The sequence below is a fragment of the Anarrhichthys ocellatus genome, unplaced genomic scaffold, assembly GCF_004355925.1.
Source record: "Anarrhichthys ocellatus isolate YVR2014 unplaced genomic scaffold, GSC_Weel_1.0 scaffold51, whole genome shotgun sequence".
Classification (NCBI taxonomy): domain Eukaryota; kingdom Metazoa; phylum Chordata; class Actinopteri; order Perciformes; family Anarhichadidae; genus Anarrhichthys; species Anarrhichthys ocellatus.
This window is the reverse complement of record NW_022280081.1, coordinates 2108330-2132221: the sequence shown is the minus strand read 5'-3', so window position 1 is coordinate 2132221 and position 23892 is coordinate 2108330. Positions and strand designations below refer to the sequence as shown.

The 23892-nt window shown below is 41.1% G+C and overlaps 2 protein-coding genes across 2 annotated transcripts in view; one reads left to right on the top strand and one right to left on the bottom strand.

The window, feature by feature from the left end:
- The first annotated feature begins 2983 nt into the window (after positions 1 to 2983).
- On the top strand, positions 2984 to 23194 carry itga4 (integrin alpha 4). Its single transcript, XM_031870066.1, has 29 exons — positions 2984 to 3364; positions 4797 to 4997; positions 5404 to 5522; positions 5771 to 5871; positions 6496 to 6628; positions 6899 to 6966; positions 7294 to 7426; positions 9442 to 9527; positions 9753 to 9815; positions 9898 to 10038; positions 10202 to 10310; positions 12215 to 12309; positions 12936 to 13026; positions 13108 to 13153; positions 13476 to 13630; positions 13855 to 14009; positions 14149 to 14301; positions 15315 to 15391; positions 16364 to 16505; positions 16944 to 17045; positions 17472 to 17548; positions 17681 to 17770; positions 18684 to 18771; positions 19043 to 19150; positions 19876 to 20001; positions 20160 to 20285; positions 20790 to 20888; positions 21046 to 21165; positions 21295 to 23194. Exons 2-29 carry the CDS (start codon positions 4810 to 4812, stop codon positions 21400 to 21402), a joined length of 3099 nt encoding a protein of 1032 aa, XP_031725926.1. The 5' UTR covers positions 2984 to 3364; positions 4797 to 4809; the 3' UTR covers positions 21403 to 23194.
- Positions 23069 to 23892, bottom strand: part of cerkl (CERK like autophagy regulator) — a 32716-nt gene continuing 31892 nt past the window's right edge. The window contains exon 14 of the mRNA XM_031870067.1: positions 23069 to 23860. Coding sequence (XP_031725927.1) covers positions 23782 to 23860 — 79 coding nt within the window. The 3' untranslated portion in view covers positions 23069 to 23781. The remainder of the gene's footprint in view (positions 23861 to 23892) is intronic.

The window sequence follows — 23892 nt, the reverse complement described above, 5'->3', positions numbered from 1 at the left end:
ATTTTGTCCACTCGCTTTTCTCGACAACCGTTCACCTGATCGACTTCACACATGGCAGGTGTATTGCTGAGGACCTAGGGGAGAGCAGTGTTGACTGTGAAGGTGCTTGGATGAGAGGTTCTCGAGAAAGCTGCAAGCAGCAACACCCAGCATTCGGCCAAACGGGCACTGCATAGTGACAACAAACACCTTTCAAAACATGGAGGAAACGTTTTTTCCACTTTCCCGTTTTTTAACATAAGGGGTCTCAGAGTGTGGGGGAGGGTGGGAACAGTAGCTGGTCAGATTCCAGCATAATAACTGCAGGGTCATTAACAGGAAATACCAACAAACAAACTGAGTGGACGTGTATATGTGTGTGTTTGTGTTTGAGTTCCTGTCCGCCATTCACGCAAACAGTCTACTCCACAACTGTCTTTTTGTCTGGGGCTATTTATATTTATATATCTTTTGCACTGATGACTTTCTGTGAAAAGTCGTACAGATACTGTAAATAAACTTGAAATAGTTTGAACGTTTGAAAAATGCTCTCCCTCATTTATTTTCTTCGTGTCCCTCGATCTGGTTTATTTATTGATGGCCGGTTGTGGTTGGAGGCCTGGATGAATCACAGAGCTGTTAGAGTTCATCAGCGAATGTTTCAGGACAAATACTCTTCATTTGAACACAGTTAACACCAGCTGCTCACCGATTTAAATTACTTATAAAGTCATTGTTTACTGCAGTAACAGTAACTGAATAAAACAGTTTGGATCACACAAAGTAGTTCTGTGTAAATATTCCCTAAAAATAAATTCTACAGAATAATGGCGGGATCAGTTGACTACCTGACTAATGTCACAACCCGGGTCGTCACACTAACTACCAACACAGAAGAACTGATATGATAGATATAGGATGTATTCACCACTGGACTACTTTTTCTTCTTTTATTATATAATTATGTCTCCTCTTCTTTTACTGCTGACGTTTTTTAGGATTTTTTTGTCATCTAGGTAACAACAGACAAAGTAGCAAGACTGACGGTCTACAGACATGCTAGCAGCTCTGTGAGGCTGTACCACAGACAGTCGATGAGGCTGTATTTGGGCACAGTGGTGCTTAGAGCTAAATGCTAACTCTGGCATTCTAACACATTGGCAATGCTTTTTATTATATAATGTTAAACATGTTCACCATCTTTCTTTGCTGTGAAACTTTGTACGGACGATCATGATCCCCAGAGGATGAAGCCTATAATGACTGCCTGACTTTTCTTCTACACTCAGGTCAAAATTTATTCTATGAAATATCATAATATCCAATCGATTGTTTGACATATACTTATGGTTCACAGGCGATGTGTCCTAATGACTCGATTGGTCCTCTGACTTTTCAAGAGGAGCCATCATGAGCTTGATATCTGTGGTTCAGAGTGACATGTGTCCACAACTATTAGATGCCATGAAGTTAAGGTACAGACATTCTTGTTCCCCAGAGGATGAATCCTTTTGACTCTGATGATCTAACGCTTTGCCCTACTTTGGTTTATAATTAAATACTGCAAATCTAATGACATTCCTATCATCCTTAGCTGCAGCCTTTGTGTTTTTATGCTCATTAGCCAATGTAAAAACTAAAATGGTCAACATGGTAAATACTCTGAGCATGTTAGCACGCTGACATTAGCATTTAGCTAAAGCATTGCTGTGTCTAAGTAGGCCCTACAGCCTCACGGAGCTGCTAGAGTAGTTATAATCACTCCCTATTTACTGTATGTGTATATATTTATTTGATTTGAGTGTGAAAATTCTGTGTGGAATAAAAAAGAGTGTTGATGCAAAATGATGAGGATGTATAAGCTTACATACCTAGTTACACAGTGAATGAGTTTGTTTGTTTTTTACACAGCCCTCTGCATCAGGAATCCCGCTGTTTTACGCAATGCTAATGTTGCACTGAACACCGCGATAATTACATCTTGTACTACAAGGAGCGTCACTTCAACTGAGCAGGATTACAGATCACATGACAGCCGTGACGTCACAGTGAATGTAAATCAACTTTAAGTGCACTTTAAGTACGCTTTTAAAAACTGTTTAGTGTCCTCCTGCTCAGATCTTTTACGAGAATATTTTTGGTAAAAGTAGCAACATTGTGGACATACTTTGTTAGAAGTTAGAAGTCCTGCATTCAACATTTTACAAAGTAAAAGTGTGAGCTTCAAAAAGTACCAAAAGTAATAGAAGGCTACTTTTTTGTGCCTATTTTAGGATCGTATATATTACATTACTGGGGGATATTATTGAGCCAAATGTAAGGATGACAAAAGAAGTGAAATCACTATGAAACAATAAACAATAGTGTCCAACAGAAACAAAAACAAAAGTCACAAATACACACCAAAAAAAAAAAACAGAATCAAAAACACACATTATGCTACATTACTTATATGTTGCAGCTGGTGAAGGTGGGGCTGATTTAGTAGTAGCTTAACCTATAATAATATATCATGATTTATCGGTTGATTATTCTATCTGAGACTGCAAAGTGACTTAAGTTATCAAATACCTGTGGTGCAGTAAAGAGTAGGCTAAAATATTTCCCTCCCAAATGCAGTGAGTACATGGAAATGATATGCAGCCTACAATAGGCATTCCACCACTGTGTTCTATTGTCACATCTGTAACATCTGCACAAGCTCTGACCAACATATTCCGATTGATATTCATGACGCCATTTGTTTGCTTAATTGTTGTTTCTAAAGTTGTATATTTGAGGAGGGTATTCTGTGTTTCAGCGTTCAGACAGTAGAAATCAGATTAGAGCCACGCTGACTCCATTCACACTGTAGTGATAACTGAAGAGGAAACACCCCGAACACACACACACACACACACACACACACAGAGCCGCGTGCACACTCTCGCGCGCTTAAACGGACATTGCGCGGGTGGAGAGGAAACACCGTTACACACACGCACAGACACGCACACACAATACACTCGCGCGCACGGAGGGACGGAGGGAGGTTCTCCGCGCGCTCACTTCTCAGTTTCATTGACTTCATCTAAAACTCAAATGAACTCTAGTTTGAGGTTTTCCTCTTCAGCTTTCTTCCACCCAGCTTCACTTTTTGTCTGTCTTGTCACGCAATCCCAGAGCCTGGTGCGCTCCTCCAGCCCGGTTTCACGCACGAGACGGTTAACGGTCCGAGGAGCAACAGGAGGTTTCCACGAGCGTGTCACGACCCGAAACGAGAAGGATTTAACGGAGACTTTTTGGAACACACTGGTTCAGGTTTAACATCTGCTGTCTGGAGGTGGCCCACTGATTCAACATCTGCCCACCGGACCCACAGTCTGACCCGGGATATCTGCTAACGGTACAGTAAATTCCCCGTTAGTTACACGAAACGATGACCGGTAGTCGGTTAATAAATTAGTGCTCGGGCAGAAAATTAGTGACTGACAGAGTTGATGAAGAAACGTTTTCAGCCATAAAAACAAACATTCTCTCCTTTTAAAACTATTTATTCTAAATGTTGTATTTATGGACTGTTGGTCAGATTAAGAAAGGTTTATACATTTACTGTTTCTTTATAGACATTTTAGATTCAGAACTGTCATTGATTAATCAATATGAATCTGTAAATATAGCCTTATAATAAGAGTAAGGAAGGACATTTTTGCTCAGTAAGAGAACCACAGCGTAAACATGCTCAGTTTCAAGTCCTGATATCAAACTTTTATTAATTACAAATATAGTTAAGAAGATTTCCGTTGACACGGCCGGACCAAGAAGTTTGGGGGACCTCTGCCAAAATGTGTTCCTCCGACTGATTCTGTCTGATTTAATTATTTTTATTGTTGTTTTTTTATAGAATAAACAAACATGTTGAAGGGTAACTTCTCAACCAGGACCTTATTTTCCCATGTTTTTGTGTTTAAGTGATTAATGTAAACGACAGTTTTTGAAATGGGTCCAGTTTTGAGGTAAAGCTGCAGTAGGCCTAAACGGGCTACAGTGTAATCACTCGGTGCAACTCCATCAACGTCAATGTGCTTCCATTAAAAGTGCTTGTTCTCAGATTGTTAATATAAAAGCCTGACAACGTTATAGAAACCCAACAGAGAAATCATATGTTTTTATTTACCTTTCACTTGATCTGGTCTGTTTATTATTGTGTCTAAACAAGTGGAATCAGCTCAAAATTCAGCCATGACAATGAAAATATGTTCGACGACACTAAGCTACGCTTTTTGTACTACAACACAATGAACTTCCCGACACTGCGTTTCCACCTTCCGGCTACAGGTCACATGACACAAGAACAAACAGCCGCGCATTGCAGCCCACAAAGTGGCTGTGCGTCCTCCCTCTCTATTGGTCCAATTACAAAACTTGACACAAAACATGCGCAAATAGGGTCCAGGTTGAAAAATACAGAAGTCGCCATTTAATTAGTGAGCTTTAGAAGTGCTGATCAGTAGATTTTGTTACTTTTGGACAGAGCCACGCTAGCTTTCAGTCTTTATGCTAAGCTAGGTTAACCATACTGGCTGAAGCTACTGAGGGAAATATTAAAACATGAGACTTTGCAACGTTCCATCAGACAGATATTTTATTTTATTTTAGTATATTTAGTCTGACATATTTGGTACATTTAGGAACTTTAAGATCATCACTAACATTTAGATAAAGTTATGTGAGTAAACAGATGATGAGTTTGTAAAGATGGAGAAGTAAAGATCCGAAGTTTGTTCTGATCTCATGTGTATTGATTACTGATTTGTGTCTCTCTGGTGTCCCTGCAGTCTGTCGTCCATCATGCATCCCTCAGCGGGCAGCATGTGTGTGCGCTGCAGCCTGGTCCTGGTTCAGGTCCTGGTCCTGATCCTGGTCCATCCTGCAGCAGGGTACAGTCTGGATCAGGACCACAGTCTGGAGTTCAGCGGCCCCTCCTCATCCATGTTTGGATACTCAGTCCTGCTGCATCGCCATGGAGCCCATAGCTGGTATTGATCTACCCTTGAACTTATTTTGATCTACTATTGATCCTTTGTTCATCATCTATTCAGTTTGTTAATCCTCTATTGGTCTTCTGTTGATCCTCTGTTGATCTGCTTGTTGATCCTCGTTTGACGTGCCATTGGCCCTATATTGATCTGCTGTTAACCCTCTGTTGATCTGCTAGAGATCAGTAAATTTAGATCCATTTGATTGTGTTAATGATGCTCTATTAGCTGTCATCCTCACAGAAGGGCTGTGTCTGCGTGTGTTGGTGTGTGCATGCTAATTAGCCAGTCCTTGTCAATGAGAGACGCTCTTTGATGCTTCACACACAGATGCCATTCAGACACTGAGCAGACACAAAGACAGATCCTGTCTAACTGTCTCTCGGTCTGTCTCTCTCTCTCTCAGGTTGGTGGTTGGAGCCCCCGTGGCAAACTCATCTTCCAGCCCGTCGGTTCGATCTCCCGGAGCCATTTACCGCTGCAACATCACCGCTGAGTCCCGCCGCTGCCACCCAATGCACGCTGGTGTGTTTCTGTCTGTGTGTGTGTGCTGTTAAGTCTTAAACAGACACACTGAGAACCAGTCTGAACATGACTAAACACAGTATAGGACTCAGATGTCTACCATGTTAACACTATCAGCTGGTCAGATGTGGCCTTTAACAGTGAAACACCAATTAATCACCCGTGAAGGCTGCATGTATGAAACTGTTGAATTCATTTGTGTGTGTGTGTGTGTGTGTGTGTGTGTGTGTGTGTGTGTGTGTTTGCAGACGTTCTGAAATGTGGGAAGACGTGTGATGCAGAGAGTGATCACCAGTGGCTGGGAGTCAGTCTGTCCAGACAACCTGGAGTCAACGGAGGACATATCCTGGTAACACCTTCTTTACCAAATGCCTTGCCTCAAATTGTCCTGAGACAAAAAATATATGTGAGAGCCTCGAGGCCTGGACGCTGTTTCCAAAAACGTGTCCTAAATGATTTTATTCTCTGATGAAAAACAGAAAATGATGCACATTAATGGCAGCATCAGTGTAATTTATATTGCCTTGCACAAAAAAAAAATAGGATTCATCTCTGTTCTCCAGCAGTGACACAGCGAATCTGTAGCTCTACACCCATCCTGTCAAGTGTGAATAAAGCCATCATGGAACATTTACACAACACAAAGCTCTGTTTGAAAACCTCCTTTCAGGCTATTTGTGAAAGAGGCTTTACATTTAGACAGTGACTGAAAGAATAACGGCTTCCCTTCAGGTTTAAAATAGGCTGATGAATGGGCTGATAATGGTCGATATACACACACACACACACACACAAACAAATACACAAACGTCTCTCACAATGACATGGGTCATGAGAATAACTACACTCAACTGCTAACTTGTGATTGTGTTATTGTCAGTAATGAGTTTGTGTCACATGGCATTTGTATGCTCTGTGTGTGTGTGTGTGTGTGTGTGTGTGTGTGTGTGTGTGTGTGTGTGTGTGTGTGCAGGCATGTGCTCACCGCTGGAAGAACGTCTTCTACTCAAAGAAAGACGGCCAGAACCACAAGCTGCCTAACGGAGTCTGTTATCGCTACGGAAATGACCTGAGGCACGCCCAGCCCATCATTCCCTGCTACAGAGGTACACGAGCACTTAACAGTGTTTGGTTTTATAACAATGATGATTATTGCCACTTTTCAAATGCATTGTGACTAACAGAGACCCCTCTGCAGTTTGATGGAGACACGTTTTGGATTTTGAGATTATGTCTGGACCTCACTTCTTTCGTGTGTGTCTGTGTGTGTGTGTGAACGCAGCAGCTGTTCAGCTGCAGAAGGAAAACATTTGGGTTTTATCTCCTTATTTATTTGTTCACCTTCACCCCTCGGCATGTCTGTTCATCTCTTACAGACCACCAGAGGAAGTTCGGTGAGGATTATGGGTCGTGTCAGGCCGGCATTTCCAACTTCCTGACAGAGGTCAGTAAGCTCCTTTAAAATCCTCTTTGTTTTCACAGTTTCCACTGAATGTGATCCATCTTCTGTAAAACTTCAGACGTACATGATGTTGTTTTTTAATCTGTAAACTATGTGCTCTCTCATTGTTCCTCCTCATTCTGTTGAAATGTAGCAGTTTTTTAAAAGAGAACAAAGACTTCCTGTGACAAAAAACGAAACGTCACAACTCCCATTCTTAAGCAACAGATGTTACAGATATTTAGAGAAATGTCACGTGTATTACCAAGATATGATAGAGCTTTTTTAAGAAATGTATGTCACATTATATCATGCCTGTGTCTTTCTCAGGATCTGATCATCATGGGGGCCCCGGGGACGTCTTACTGGACGGGTTCAGTTCTGGTCTTTAACACGTCCAGCGGGGGGATGTCGGTGTACCTGGACGACGACGCTGGAGCCGTCAGCTTTGGAAGCTACCTAGGTAACAGATACACCTGCTACTGTACACCTCTGTACCTACTGTAGTCACTGCTACAGTACCACAGCCACAGAACTATGCTACTGCTGGTGCTATTGTTCCTACCTACCTTCTACCTTCTTTCTTTTTTTTATCCCCAAAAAGGTGAGACGTATCAGTCCGTTGCAGCTACTAAAACACAGATAAACTCTGACTCCCAGTCTAAACAGGATGAGTTTTGTTTTGAACAAGTCCGTCTCATGTGATTTAATTGATTCTACACAGAATATCTACACAGACTTTTTAGTCTTGTCTATTTTCTCCACACTTAGGCACATAACTACAGTGATTGTGTACTCGGCTCTGAATGCTGCCAAAACGCCACTAAGCCCACAGCAGTCGTGTAGCTGAAAGCCTCCTGTGTGCTGACAACACTACTCACAGAGGACTCTGATGATGCGCTGCCTGTAGACTGCGTGATAGTGTTCAGCTGCATAAAACCTAGTTGCATGAGACAGTTGCCATTCAGTTAGTATTCAGATATTTGGCACCTGGCGCATGAGAGGAAGCAACGTTATTGCTGGAAAGGTTTAAGGGTATCACAGAAGGAAGAGTGTTTTCTGTCCTCCCACATTTTAAATCCTTTAATATTTGAATAGTATGCGGAGACTTCATCATGCAGTGCTGATGTCGGTCAAAAAAATAACCTTAAGTTACATCTTATACAAACCAAATATTTATTTTGCTTCACATTCAAAGTGTTCACTGGCGAACCGCTGGGAGGCTTTTATTGTGAATCACTGTAAGAAAGGCAGGTATTTATCATCAGGATTAAGCGGGTCTCTGATAGCGGTGCTGTTGTTTGGTAAAAAGTGATCTACTACAAGATAAGCATGTGTTCTGCACCATTTGGTCGGCAGAGCAGTTTTAAACATTGCAGGGAGGAATAATACAAGAAGAAGCAGCCACAGTGGGCTTCCTAAATGAAGACATCATGATGGTAAACAGCTTACACCATGCCGCGTTGCCCTGTGCTACAGGTGCTAGGAAGCTCTAGTGTGAAGTTTAAATTTTAATCAAAACTTGAATGAATTCATCATTTTCAATTGGTTAATCCATTCAGCCTTTTCTGCTTCTAATCCAGCTACAGATCACTTTAATGTAATTAATTATACCATAAGAAAATTATTTTTATATACCGCTAGGAAGTAATAAAAAAAATGATGTTGATAAATAATTGGTCCCATATTGCCAGGTAAAACCTGTATTAAATTGCATTCTCTGTGTTTTAAAAAAAACTTACATTTAACTTGGTGAACCCTGCGAAACCTTGCATGTAAAAAGTCATGTGCATATATAACCAAGAGCCAAGTTTCTTTAATCCTGATTCAAAAAATCAGGATTACATGATAAATTACGAAATGAATTATCTGCAGCAAGACAAAAACAAAACCATGTCGTGTGATGCTCACTCAACAGGAAGCTGAACAGAAAGGTGTGATGTTCTTCAGATGAAGGCTGTTTCTCTTCTCTGTAAACATCTTCACTGTTCTCACCGTGTCAGAAAAGACTGTCGTTAATAGTAAGACTGATGAGTGTGTGTTGTCTTCAGTTAGGAGTGTGTGCACAGCAGTTGAACTCGCTGATCAGCACAAATAAACAGGAAGTAGCGGTTGACACCAAAGACGGAAGACGGATGTTCTCTTTGCGTATTGCATAGACTAAAATTCATTTTCAACCATAACCACTGTGTCAAACCCTAACCCAAACCAAAAACTTTTTATTCAACCAAGAGTTTCACTTTTACCTTTCAAATCTTAGTTTCACATTTTCAGCCTGATATACTCTAATAATGATTAAGTGCAGATGATTCATTGATTCATTTGGATCGCCTTCGGTTATTACCGTGTGCTCACATTTGATAAGGGCCACCAACCCAACAGTTTGGGAATCAAGTAGTATCATCTTTCAATGAACTTGGGTACTTTCCACCACTGCAAAAGTCTCAACATGTGACACTGTGTCCTGCTGTTGTTCAGGTTACGCTGTCGGAGCCGGTCCTTTTTTGAGTACTGTTACTGTGGAGGTGGTGGGTGGAGCTCCGCAATACAACCAGAAGGGCAAGGTGAGACCTTATATACAGTCCATGGGTGAGACCCACTGTGCCTGTGTACCCATCTACCTGTCTGTTTACTGACTGCACTGAAAGTCTGAATGTTGGTTGTGTGTGCAACTTCAAGACAGTCGGTCTTGTTACTACTTCCTCTTGATGGTGTTGTGAAGTGTTGATATTGTGTAGTGTTATGAACTTGTGATGGTTGAAGTCAGTGTGTGTCTTTGTGCTGTGCAGGTCTTCATCTTCACTATTGACAGCAACATGCTGCGAGTCGTCTCCGAGGTCTACGGAAAAGAGGTGAGAAGCCACTTAGCGTTAGCATCCTCCACTCAAAACAATGGTATACTTAGTACTTGGCTTGTGTGCGTTTGTTTCGCAGCTGGGATCTTACTTCGGCTCCAGCGTGTGTGCCGTGGATCTGAACGCTGATGGTTTGTCAGATCTGCTGGTCGGCGCTCCCATGGCAACAGGCGTCACTAGGGAGGAGGGAAGAGTCCATGTGTACATCAACCAGGGCAATGTGAGCACACACTTCAACACAAATCCTAGTATTTATCTGACCCCTGACATCAGGCTCAGGTTATTGTGTTCCATGCTACATAGTAATCTATTACTTTTGTGAAATAGACCTTTTGAGACACGGTTTGTGTCGTCTGTTTCCTCACAAACTGACTCTGTCTCAGGCGAAGCTGTTGGAGGCGGAGTTTCAGCTGACTGGCAGCGATGCCTACGCCGCCCGGTTTGGAGAGACCATCGCCGACCTGGGAGACTTGGACGACGACGGTTTCCGCGGTAATGAGCACTCCTGCACAGCCTGACCTGTCTGCTTTTATTTTGGTGGAACCATTTCAAGTATACACCACAGTACTAATACTACAGCTGCTAAGACCATTACAAATACTAAAACTATTGCCACTGTTAACAGTACTGCAATGTACTACATCTTCTACTATGTCTGATACTATTAATACTGCTTCTACTACCACAGCAACTACTTCTGCTACTGCAGATACTACTTACAACTTATGGACTACTGCTATACAACAAAATGTTTCTTCTGCTAATACCACAGCAAACACCATAACTATAGTACTGATAATAGTACTCCAACACTGCTTCTACTACTGACACTGGCAATATTATGATTCTACTAATAAGTAGTAGAAATAAATAAATACTACTTCTCTTTCCGATACTGCTAATAACTGCTAGTACTACAAACTACTACAAATACGTTACTTATTTTGATACTGCTAAAAATTACTCTATGCTACTACTGAAAATACTCCTCTTTCTGTTGTTACTACTACATAATACTACTGTAATAATAATACTAGGCTACTCCTGCTACCACCACTGCAAACATACATGTTACTAATAGTACTCCAAAACTGCTTACTATTATTTATGATACTACTCCTAGCATTACTTTAAAAGCTTGTACTACTAACACTTCAGCTGCTTCAGTAGTAGCAGTAGTACTATCTTCAGTTGTCCACTAAGTATTTCCACTGGAGCAGGTGGGAGTGCACATCGTTGCTCAAGGGCACCTCAACAATGGTAATTAGGGAGCTGCTCTTTGATTTTCTACCCAGATCTGCTGCCTCAGAAATTATCCAACAATACTACTAATACTACTACAATACTTTGATGACTGCTACAGCACTGAACAACCAAAAACACATACTGTTGTATATTTTACGATTCTTACCAAGGGTACACATCCACCCACCAAAAACAGTAACTGCAACTTCCTGATAACTAACATCACTGACTTTAACACAACGCCCTCACACATACACACACACATAGACCCCCCACCATCATTAAACCACGTTCATTAAAACTGTAATGACAAACTGTTGCCGCTCTGTAACTGAACCTGCCTTCTAATCTGCCACAGCTAGATAAGTTTGTGTGTTTGTGTGTGTGTGTGTGGACTCAGGTTAAATATTAAAGGACCATGCTGCTGTTTTCTCACGTTTATGTACTAATCCTGGATACTTTCATCCTGCTGAACATTTTACAACAGGGCCTTGCCCACACACACCCTTTACCAGTGGCGGGCCATGTGTTTTATACCTGGGCCTTCAGTGCTGTCCTACTACAGTTGAACCACCTCCTAATAACCTCATTATGACGTCAGCATGACGGGATGCTTCGTCATTAACGGGCAATGCATATTCTCAAAATCAATGTAATTAACACAATGACAAGAACAAACTCACAAGAACCAATCACATATAACTTATTTATGTGACAACAAAGCAGGTAGAATAACATAAAACCCAAATAACACGATTCAACAGGCCTCTGCACATTCCAGTAAAACTACGGTGCTAAAACACGCATTTGGTCACACACTCAAGGGCACCATTCAGATATTATTCACATCTCACAGACCCACCTCAGAAAATTTGGACCTGACCTCCCAGAGGATTAATTAAGGACATCTGCAGCAGGTTTCAAGTCTCTGAACGTTTTGTAGATAAAGCAACATGAAGCAATGGCTACCTGGAAGGAAAGGAATCAATTTGTAGGTTTAAGGTTGAGGTAACGCTGGGGGCTACGGAGAAAATCAAATATAACATCAATATACCGCCCAGCCCCAGATTAAGTTTAGGCTGATGGGTTAGCTAATGGAGACAGCAATAGTCCTCACAAATGCAGTAACATGAACTTCTCTGTGTGTGCAGATGTGGCGGTTGGAGCCCCACAGGAAGACGAGCTAAAAGGAGCCGTCTACATTTACAATGGCAGGGAGGAAGGCATCTCACCAACTCCATCTCAGGTACAAATAATAATGCTAATAATAACAATGCTAACAAAAAAAATGAATACGTCAATGAATAAATAAATAAATATAATTATAATGGATTTTATGATTTGATTTTATCCCTTTTCAAGACACTTTAATATACTTAATAGATAATTGCAGTTTATTACAACTTGGCTAATAGTTTCATTCCTATCAGTTGTATGATGGGAAACTTGTGTGTTTTGTATGAATTATAAAATGATTAGATACCTCTGTGTACAACTGTGTAGTCAAATGAAAGGAGAAAGAGAATAGATAGAATAGTTTGATTCAATAAAAAGATATCAGTATTATTCTCAGAGCAAAGTAGTGTAGATCTAGAAGTTTAGGAACCGAAATGTATTCGAGCAAACACAAGTGTAAACCATCACTGCTCATTCAGGACACATACACCTTTTGTTTCTACAAACTGAGTGCCAAGTTTGATGTCATTAAAGATTATGCAAGGCAGGCAGTAAGACTATCCTCTCACTTGATTCTCATGATGACGAATATTCAATTTAACCAGGATTCACTTTGCTGAGTCCGAAGATGAAATTTGAATGAACTTGTTCTGTTTTGTTAACGTGGTTTGTGTGTGTGTGTGTGTGTGTTTTCAGAGGATTACTGGATCCACTCTGGGTCGTAACCTCAGGATGTTCGGCCAGTCTCTGAGCTCTGGCATTGACATTGACGATAACGGCTACCAAGGTAACCTAAACAACCACTTCCTATGTCACAACATCCGTCATGTTGTACATTTAAACCAGATTAAACTCTCCGTCTCTGCAGATGTGGCAGTTGGTGCTTTCCTCTCAGACTCTGCCGTGGTTCTCAGGTAAAAGCTGACTGTTCTTTTCAAACAGGACCTAGAAAAGCTCTAATTTCTGTTCTGTCTCCTTTCATACAAGTGTACAGGAAGGAAGCTTCCTTATTTTAGCTGATTTGGAAGGAAATTATACTGCAGGGGAAGCAGGACATCCTGTTTATCCAAAAGCTTCCCAACATATTGTGGAAAGAAATCTTTGCTTTAAATAACAAGATTTTGTCGAAGCAGATTCCTGATTGTAAATAATAAGATCCATACTGTTTTCAATCCACATGAAATGACTGCATTTCAGTCACTATGCTGTAATAATTTCTCTGAATGTGTCCTGTAGGACCCGTCCGGCGATTCAGGTGAAGGGATCCCTGATTTTGCCCGAGCAGATTGACCAGCGGGTGGCGCTGTGCCAAGAACACAAGACTCCAACTGTCTGCTTCAATGTTACCGTCTGCTTCAGTGTCAAGTCCAGACAGTTCAGGGGAGCTATAGGTACTGTAAACATACACACAACCCTCCAAAGTATTTAAATGCAGCGTATCCCTCTTATTATAGCAACATCATGTAGAGAAAGGGCTGCTGCGCCTACTTACGGTTGCGTAGCTATGATTGGCCGGTTGCTGTTTGGGGGAGGGGTTCAGGAAATGGTCAATTATATTGTACATAAGTGTGTATGACTTACCTACTGATATTGAAGAGTTTCCCTCTCTCTTCAGATCTTCAATACAATTTGACCTCTGACCTCCTCCATAAACCATCTTTCCCTCATCGTTTCTATTTCCATGGCAACGGGTCAGCCAATAGCACAAGGGGGCGTGTGAGAGCCCAACATGGACAGCTCACTTGTACAACACACGTGGCTTACCAAAGGGTAAAAAAACACATATTCACTTGAGCAAAATACATATACAGCTAATACTTTTAATTTGGGCGTAATACCATGATTGGATTAGCTGTGGGGATGCTAATTTTGTTTATTCCTCCTCTGTTCCTGTTTGTTTCTCCTACAGAAAGATGTGAAGGACATTTTTACTCCGATCAAGTTTGAGGTTTCTTACAGTCACAGAGAAACAAACACCCACAGAGCCTCTTCCAAAACCTTCCCTCCATTAAAACCCATTCTGCAGCAGAACGCAGGACACCAGAACACTATCACCAACCAGGTAGCGACCAGTGCTAACTCCAGCTAGTTACAGCTTGTGCTAACTTTAACCAGGTGCAGGCTAATGCTATCACCAGCAATTTAGCCACTTATCAAAGGGAGTTGCAAGTGGCGGTGTCTAGATGTAGCGTTAATTCATTCTTGGCAAAGAGCAATATTTTCTTTCTTTTTCAAAGACGTTCAGGTTACATTAACTTTTTTTCAGCAAGCCTAGAAGCTAAATCTCTCGATTCATTATTTCATCAGTTTGGTCTCAAGGTGATTATGATTTGTCATTGTAGATACATTCAGGAAACACTCCATATTAATTTGTCACAGGAAAAAGTTAGACAAATTAGACTTTTTAAACTCGTAACTCTTTGTAATAATTAAGAATTGAGTATTAATTCTTTGAATTATCCTAAATCTTTGTTACACCAAGTATTAACTAGAAATGAATACTAGCCTACAGTTAACTTTTGGGTTGACTTATATTTACTCATATGCGCTACTGCTACTACTACTACTACTGTGTGCATTGTGCTGTCGCTAAATTAAGAATAGTATGTAAAAAAGAATAATGATAACTAAGCCATCAGTTTCGTGTTGGAACAGCTTCCGTGTCAGATCGTTCTATCCTTCACCAAACTGATCTGTGTTAAAGGGCAGGAAACAGCTAATCTGATTTCGGCTCCACCACACACACACGCAGACACACAAATACACACGCGCGCGCACAAACGTGCATAACTGAAAATGACTTCCTGCTAATCCAGATGTGTTTACAGCTGCAGCTCATTAACCAACATCAGTCAGCTCATCCTGAGTCTGCATCATGTCCCACTGACTCATAAAAACTGAGCAGGACGGGTTAACGTGTAGGAATTTGCAGCTGGAGTTATTCATCAGCACATTAGTCATCATCTGTAAGGCTGGGCTCAGAGGATTTAATGTCATCAATGAGGAAAATTATGACATTCATTATTATTATCATTGACGTCATCAATAAACTCACGGCTTCTTTTTCTCTGCCAGACTTGGTTTGCTCGTTCCTGTTCGCTGGTCAACTGCTCGACCAACATGCAGCTGTCTGCTCAACTAGTGCTGCCACAGTAAGAAGAGTCACACACAAACATACACACACACACACATACATACATACACACACATACACAGCAGGAAGTTGTGTGTGAATTATAAATAAAGTGACGGAAAGATGAACAGATTAAAACGACAGCAGTATTGTATTTTATTAGTCCAATTAGAACACATAAATATCAGCCAGGAGGCTATTCTGGTCATAAACTAACACATGATGCTAATTAGATGCTGGCTAATTCTGGAGGATTCATTTAGCAGCAGCAGGGATTTGATTTTGTTTCTGGTTGTACCATTCTGGTTTTTTATGTGTTTGTCAGGTTAATGTACCATTTTTGTGTAAAATATGCTCATTGGCTTTTGTTCTCGGTTGTCAGGATGTGGCTTACCTAGCTTAGCATAAACATTGACCTGGCTCTTACTTTAGATAAAAAAATATACTACCAAAACAGCAAATAGTCATTTCTTTGTCTGTCCGTGTGTGATATAACATGTTAATTGGTGAGCTGTAAAGATTTTGGTAGATATATTTTTAAACTATTGCCAGGCTAGCTGTTTCCCCTTCATGCTAAGCTAAGCTAACCAGCTCCTGACTGCAGTTTCATATTTAACGTGTGCAGATATGAGAGTGCTTACCGATCTTCTCATCAAACTCTTGTCAAAGAATGCAGATAAGCTTATTTCAAAATCTTAACCTATTTCTTAAAGTCAATATTTTTGTTGAAAAATACTCCTGGTATTGTTGTTAGCAATGTTAGCCTTTGTCTCTGTGATGTGATTGATGGTTACATTGTCAAGAAATTTAACAATACATCGAAGTTTATCATTTCCTTATCGGGAAAATGATTCTATAAGGGAAAATGTTACAATCATTTCTTTTGCATAATCTTAGTGTTTGTTGTTGTCATGAGTCAGCAGCTTTGCTTTGATGTCGGTCTGACTGGAACATCGGTGTTGTTGTTTATCTCGTTGTTGTTTGTTGTTAGTCAGCAGCAGTACTTTGCCCTCGGCTCTGGACAGACGATCATGTTGAAAACCTCGCTGCTGAACTATGGGGACGACGCCTTCCTGCCGAGACTGACGCTGCGTTTCCCCGACAACATCCACTACATTAAAGTCCTGCAGAACGTGAGTTTAAGTTAAAATCCTGAGGATTCAAATCCTGGTTGATTTGGCGACACCTGTGGTTACCGCTGGTAACAGCAGGTGTAGTTTTATAACCAAACACTCAACAGAAGAGCAGCTGGTATATCTGTTTACAATGCAGCCAAACAAACTCACATTGTTTTAATAAATAAGTCAGCCAATAATTTCTCATTTCCCATCATACAATGAGACACCTCGATCTGATTTCATGCTGCAAGTTTTCGACAGAATGGTTTATATTTTTACTGGTAATTACTGAATGAACACACAATTAATGGCTGTCGCTGAAAAAAAATCCAACGATAAATAAAATCAAAAACATGAAATCTAAAGAATTATAACTTGCTCACAACACAAACTCATTACTCACATCTCATTAAACAAAGTGCACAAACTGTCTGTGTGTGTGTGTGTGTGCAGCTGGACAATGTGGTCAGTTGTGATGTCACACAGGAAGTCAACAGTACAACAGCAGGTGTTGACTGCAGCGTCACCAGCCTCCTCCTCTCAGCCAACGCCCAGGTAAACCTCAGCCAATCACACACACCTGGATTGAAATTGCCGTCTTTAGAGCCACACAGTTCGCTAAAATGATCCTCAGCCCCGTCTAACTCAAAACTCCCTGTGGATCAACGGTCAGATCCAGCGTGTCTGTACTTTTTGTACCCCAGTGTTTTTCTGGTCAGCAGATATTTGCTGTATTTCCTGTGTCGCAGTTGTTTCTCAGAGTAAATGTTGTGAAAGACGCTGTTGAAATATTTGAGTTCCCCCCAGAGAAAGACTGAGCAGCAGTTTTAAGGTGGATGTGAAACGTTTAAACTTAAAGAAGAAGATGAAAAAGGAGTAAATACACCAGATTAGAGTCCACAGTACAGGAAGGAAAACGTTTATTGATCATCCTGCAGCTGTCCACTTAAAAATCACTGACGCATTTCCTGTTTCTTGCAGTTGAACATCAACTTCCTATTGGACGTCAACCAGAACAGCACACCTGGTGACGTCACCATTCACGTCAACATTAGCAGGTAAGAACACTTCCCCACCTCTCTTCTCCACAGGTGAAGAAAGTCCTTCAAACCCTTTACAGGAGTAAAAGTATAAAATCATCCACAGTAAAATAAAGTTATTAAAATGTATTAAATCTGTTTTCTCCTCAGTGATAACTATGAGAGGGAAGAGTATCTCCTTGACAACTCCGTCAGCCTCTTCCTTCCTCTCAAATATGGAGTCAACATTAACATCCACGGGTGAGTCGGCATTCATTCCTATTATTCCCTTTAAAAATAATATCAGTAATAATATATAGCATAGTGCACTTTTCAAAACACCAAGTGTTTCGCACAAGGTAGCTAATTAAAGTCAGCAAAGTATAGAATTATTTAATTTTATGATGAAACAAATCACACCAATTCCAGTGATGTAAGACAATTTCTATTTTTTAAAAGATAAAAAATAAATGAGACCATCTTGCGATTGGAATCACTTTGGCCGCAAAGCCAAATTGGGCCAAAGGCTTAAACTGTGGGGGCCAATGGCCTCTTCCCTACTTCCCTTGCTTGGACCGCACACATCTTCAGACTCTGCCTTCATTTTGATCTTAACTTCACACCTGTACACCTTTGACTGTTACACATCACAACAAAATCAAGTGCTTAAAGGAAACAAGCAAGCAATAAAATAATTATATAAAACGTAATCTAAAAAACAAATTAAATCCATCAGATTAATCATCAAGACAGCCATTTCTATCATCTGATGGGATCGTTTGCATATCGTTATTGCTGTAGCTTTCACAGAAGCATTAAACAGAAAATCTGAATATTAAAGCCAAGAAAATATATTTTTATTCTGGAATATGGGAATGAATGTACATTCAGCATTTAGTTTGTTTTAAATGTTTTTACTTTAACTAAACTTTTCTAGTTTTTAGCTCGGACTAATGTCCAAGGTTTGTTTAGTTTTCTTTCTGCTTTGTGAGAAGACAGACTGACAGACAGTTGGATTAAGTTGCCATGCTGAGCTGTTGGATTGAGTGTTGCCGTCAAATTCACAGTTTAACACAGACTTCTACAGCTGGAGCCCACGCTATAGTGCACCAAGGCTGAGAACAACATTGTTAGTGCGTAGCCCCTCACTGACTGACAGTCGTCTGTCCTGCAGTTTTGTGACTCCCGCCTCATTTGTGTTTGGAGATGAAGACACAACTCCGGTTGACTGCTACGCTGAACGATTCAACTACACATACAAGGTATTACTTAACCCTCTTCTGGTTGTAAACTGCACAAAGGAAGGATGGATATGAAGCAGACGTCAACGGTACAACACCTCTTTTGATCTATGTGAAACTATTGTACCGTCGTCGACCAATCTAATAAGCTTGCTTGCCAATTAGCAACTATGTAATACTACTTTATAGTTCTACTCTACTACAATTCAGAGGGGAAACATCTTAGATTTCACTTCCCTTTTTGCATTTTGTTGATCTCTTCTGGTATATCTGTTGTTTTGTCTGTCTGCAGGTGTTAAACTCTGGTCCCAGCAGGTCTGTAGATACTGTGGTTGACATCGCGCTACCGAAGATCCTCACACCGAACCGACACAGACTGCTGCAGGTGGTGGACTGGCAGGTACGTCCAGCGCAAGCAACAGCAGCAACACAAGCAGCAGTGACTGAAGTAGACGTAGCACAGTCAGTATAAGAACTATTTGCAGTGTATTTGAGCTCCCTCGCAGGTTTTCTGAAGACACATTTCAATTGCCGATGTTTGAGTTTACAATTTGCTGCCATCTTTGTCGGTTACTGGAGCCAGAGAAACTTTTGGAAAAGTAGGTGGGAGCTGAAGTAGAGCTGGATCGTTTTGGAACGTTTTGGAACGTTTTGACGCTGTGTCAGCCATTGTTGTAGCTTCTTGTTGGAGCTTACGATCTGGCACCTGGTACCTAGGGTTTTATAAAGGTTGACGTCCAGAAACGCCTTGAACATAGTAAAATAAGAAAATGTAACCAGAGGGCAGGGACTCCTGCAGATACAGAGGATTTATATCTACTCATCGTGCCTTGAACAAAAGAAGCAAGCAGCTGAATAAGAACTTTGCCTTAATAAAATAGTTTTAAACTGGAAAATAAATACAGTATTTAGGAAACATCTTTTCAAAGAGTAAATCAACAAGACTAAGAATCCGTCTGGACATTTAATGACAACTGTCAGAACACTCAGCCATGGTGGTTGCTGATTGGGTAGAAGTAGTGGTTGTAGTATTAGAAGTACAGTAGTAGTACAGTAGTAGTTGTCACATCATGGTAAATTAATTTGTGGATATAATATTAATATATACATTTTCTCTCCCTGTAGTCGTCTCACGGTGTGTGTTCGATCAGTGACATGACTATTTCAGTCCTCGAGGACTGTGATGTGCCTCAAGCTTCCTTCATCAAACAGCTCGTCTTCTTCTTCTCCTCCACCTCCACCCGCAGAATGGTACACACAGCGCTAGCATGGCCAATCATTTGTGGCCGAGATATTGAGATGGAGTCAACGGTCACCACCCCACTGGTCTATAGTGTTTGAACTTCAGTCTTTTTCTGTGTGTGTGTGTGTGTGTGTGTGTGTGTGTGTGTGTGTGAGTGTGAGTGTAGTTCTGTGGCCGTGGCGATGAGCTGTGTGAGCGGTTAGTGTGTCGTCTAGGTAACCTGGAGGCGGGGAGAGATGCCTTCATCCAACTGGAGATTAGACTGAACCCTGCTGTACTACTCCAAGCTCCGGTAACACACACACAGATTTCTCTTTTAACTCAAACTTTATGAACTCATGTGTAACTACAGTGGTTGTGTGTGTGACTCTAACTGATGCCAAAACGCAGGTATCCTACACTCAGTACTGAGCCTGAACGCATCCCTTGTGGACACAGACCAAGGAACAAAGCGGCTGCCAACATGCTGCTTTCACGACGCAGCCTGCGTAGAAGCGATGTAAAACTGATCCAAACTAACCTCAGCTGATCTATGCTCAGTGACTGCAACTCAGCGCTTCCTGCAGTAGCTGAAGCAGCAAAAACAAATTCAGTTTCTTTAGTGGGAAGGGTTTTATTAAGGGAAGTTACAGGAAGTGTTGAGTTTCAGTTGAACAACCAATACTGTATTTGTCCCTCAAGGCATAACTCACAAACAATTCATTCACACACAAAAACAAGAAAAGAAGTTTAAGTTCAAGAAATTACTCAAATGCATTTCAAGAAACGGATTAAAAACTCCTGATGTCTTTCTCAGGGGCGTCACGGTGTCATGAGGCTGGAGAGCACAGCGACGATGTCCAATCCCAGAGAAGGTCCTCACACCATCCTCATCACCGAACAACCTGCAGCGCAGGTAAAACACCTCGACACCAGTCAAGACCCAACACCGCTGTAGAGTCAAGCAAGAGCTCATCTATGTCTTCAACCTGGAAATGTGTCTCCATTTCTGTACGTCTATCTATATTCTAGCTGTCCCCAGTAATCATATACTGTATGTGGTACATTTACAGGTGGTGGTAGAAGCTCTTTTTACCCAGAAACCCACAACAACAGTGAAAGTCTTCATCATTGTGGTCAGTTTAGTTTTGGGTCTGATGATCCTGGCTGCTCTCATCTGGTGTCTGTGGAAGGTAAATTATATACACTATATCTTTTTTACCATAAAGTATATTTTAATATAACGTACTGGTAAACTCCAGTGTATCATAATATAATGGTACTGAATGGTCCACCTGTCTGACTACCTGTGTGTTTCTCAGGCTGGTTTCTTTAAGAGGGAGTTCCAGAAGAAAGAAGAAGAGGAGGAGTTCAAGAGAGATAGCTGGGACTACGTCCCTAAAAACGACAAAAGAGAGAGCACTTCATAACGCCGGCTGCCTCCTCTGGCCACGACCTCTGACCTCTGACCATAGGATGAAGGCGTTCACATTGTGACTGTGCAACAGTTCCAATGAGATGAGACATCTGTGCTGACGGATGGATGGAGTGCTGCTTATGAAAGTATAGCAAGCCAGTTTGTCTAAAACATTAGAACAATACTGCTGCTGAGCATCATCAGCCAATGAAATCTGTCCATTACAAGTCAGCTGATCTGACTCTCAACAAGTCAGGTGGTTTCATCACAGACCTGACAGTGAGATGGGTGACAAAATGTCTCCAGTGAACACACCTGAACCTGACCTTTCAAAACTATTTTGCCGGATGTGCCTCCACAAATACAGATGATAAAGACTTAAAGAGATGGCAGCGATGGACGGAGGATGAAATAAAAAAGGGAAGTGAACCTGAAACCACCTCTTAGAAGGCCTCGAAGCTTCCTGGAACCCATCGAGGACAGTTATCGATGACCGCCATTTTGACTCTTAAGAGGAAACTAATCAAAGGACAAAGGAAGTGACTCTGATGACCTTCGATGTTGGGTGATGGAAACCTGGCCTCTGATTGGCTCATAGCTCTCTGGAAAACCCTCCCTTTTGTCTGTGTACATTATTGTTTACCTGCTGACCAACGCTTCATGCACTGCTAACACACACACACACACACAGAGCGGACACACTGCATGCTGTCCAGACAGAAGTAGAAGTGATGGCTGCTGGGATGTGCTGGTACAGGGTGTTTTAATGGACGCCGAACATCCTCACAGTGTCACTTCAGCCTGTTTTTACCTTATTATTTTGAGTTTTTGTCCCTCTCAAGGCCCGGTCAGTGAGATTTCGTGGCACTATCACTTCAATTCAATGGAGGCTGATAATTGAGTTGCTCTCAAGGCAACTGTAGTGAACCGCCTGTAGGTGTCACGAAGACAGAAATGAGCACTTCTCTTCCACTTTCCTCCAAAGTACAACTACCATGTGACATCAAGTAAGGCTTCAATAGTTTCTGCTTGTTTGGATATACATTTAACATATAGAGCTCTTTTTGAGACGCTTAAAGATGCTTTACGTGAAAAATTAAATCCTGTAAGAACGCATATGTACCACAGTCTCACTGGAACTGATCTTGGACCACTTGGTTCAGGTTAATCCAGATCAGGCAGCAACCTCCGGTTCTACCGAGTGAAGCCGATGCGGAAGTGTCTTAAAACTTGCATTCTCTCTAAAGACCAGCAGGGGGCGACTCCTCTGGTTGCAAAAAGAAGTCCGATTGTATAGAAGTCTATGAGAAAATGAGTCCATACAGCAGGGTATAATTTAGGGCGGGGGTACCTTGTGATTGACAGGTCGCTGCCGCTACCAGAGCCGTATCCGGTGTTTCTACATCACTCCTCTGGATTCCAAATATGGTAACTTACTTTCATCGGATGCAAAAAAGCCAAGATGGCGATGGACGATCTGGATCCGGACTAAACTATCGGTGTGAAATCTCAGTAAAAGAAGCAGCTTGTCGGGTCACAGAGCCACAGGGTTGGATGACTACTTGAAGGAATGTTCAAAAGCAGTTTTAACTGTCTGTATTTTGTGAATGCAGACAGTTAAAACAGCTGCCACCCTCCATTCTGTTCTATATATTTAGTACAAATGCACATCACACATATTAATGTGTTAATTAATATTTTAATAAATGAGTTTGTTTTATTTTCATGTGAAGTTGTTCTGCACTGGAGATTCTCACTGCTTTTATCAAAACTTTTCTATTAAAATTAAGGGTTTTCTATTTAAACTTTTTCTTGTTTTTTTTTTTTTTTTTTAAATCATCATGATTGCAGCTGTTACACTAAAAAACTGCAAGAGTTTCTAATACAAAAACAAACGGCTCTGTTATATTAAAATATCTAACTTTTACAGTCTTTGGACACTTTAAGTTCATCCAGTCTGCTGGTTCTTCTCATCTGACCAGAAAGCTGCTCGACTATCACCAACAAACATTTATTATTATTATTTAATCAATACTCACAATTTTGGATTGTATGAACTATTTTTAGCTCACACGTTTATAGTTTCAACTACTGATGTTGTTTGCTCTCTGCAGCAGTAACAGAAATTGTTCATGAAAAAACAAAATGAAATGAAAAATGTAATAAAAAACAAAAATATCAATATTATTAATAAACGAGCTGGTGATTAAAATGTAAACATGAACTTATACAAAAAACATTAATACAAAGGTTGAAGTTACCTCAATCATATGTGAACAGAAAGCCGCTACTTTTATGTGTTTTTTTTCTACGTAAGTTGACATCGCCATGGAGAGGGCACTGTTCAGTCAGTGTGGTTACCATGCCGATGTGTCTTTGTCCTCTGCCGGCCTCAGATGCAGCTGCAGGAGACGGTCGACTCGGCCTCGTTCACCTCCTCCCCGTACAGAGTGATGAGCTGCGGGTGGACCCTGAACGCACCATGTAAACACACACACACTAC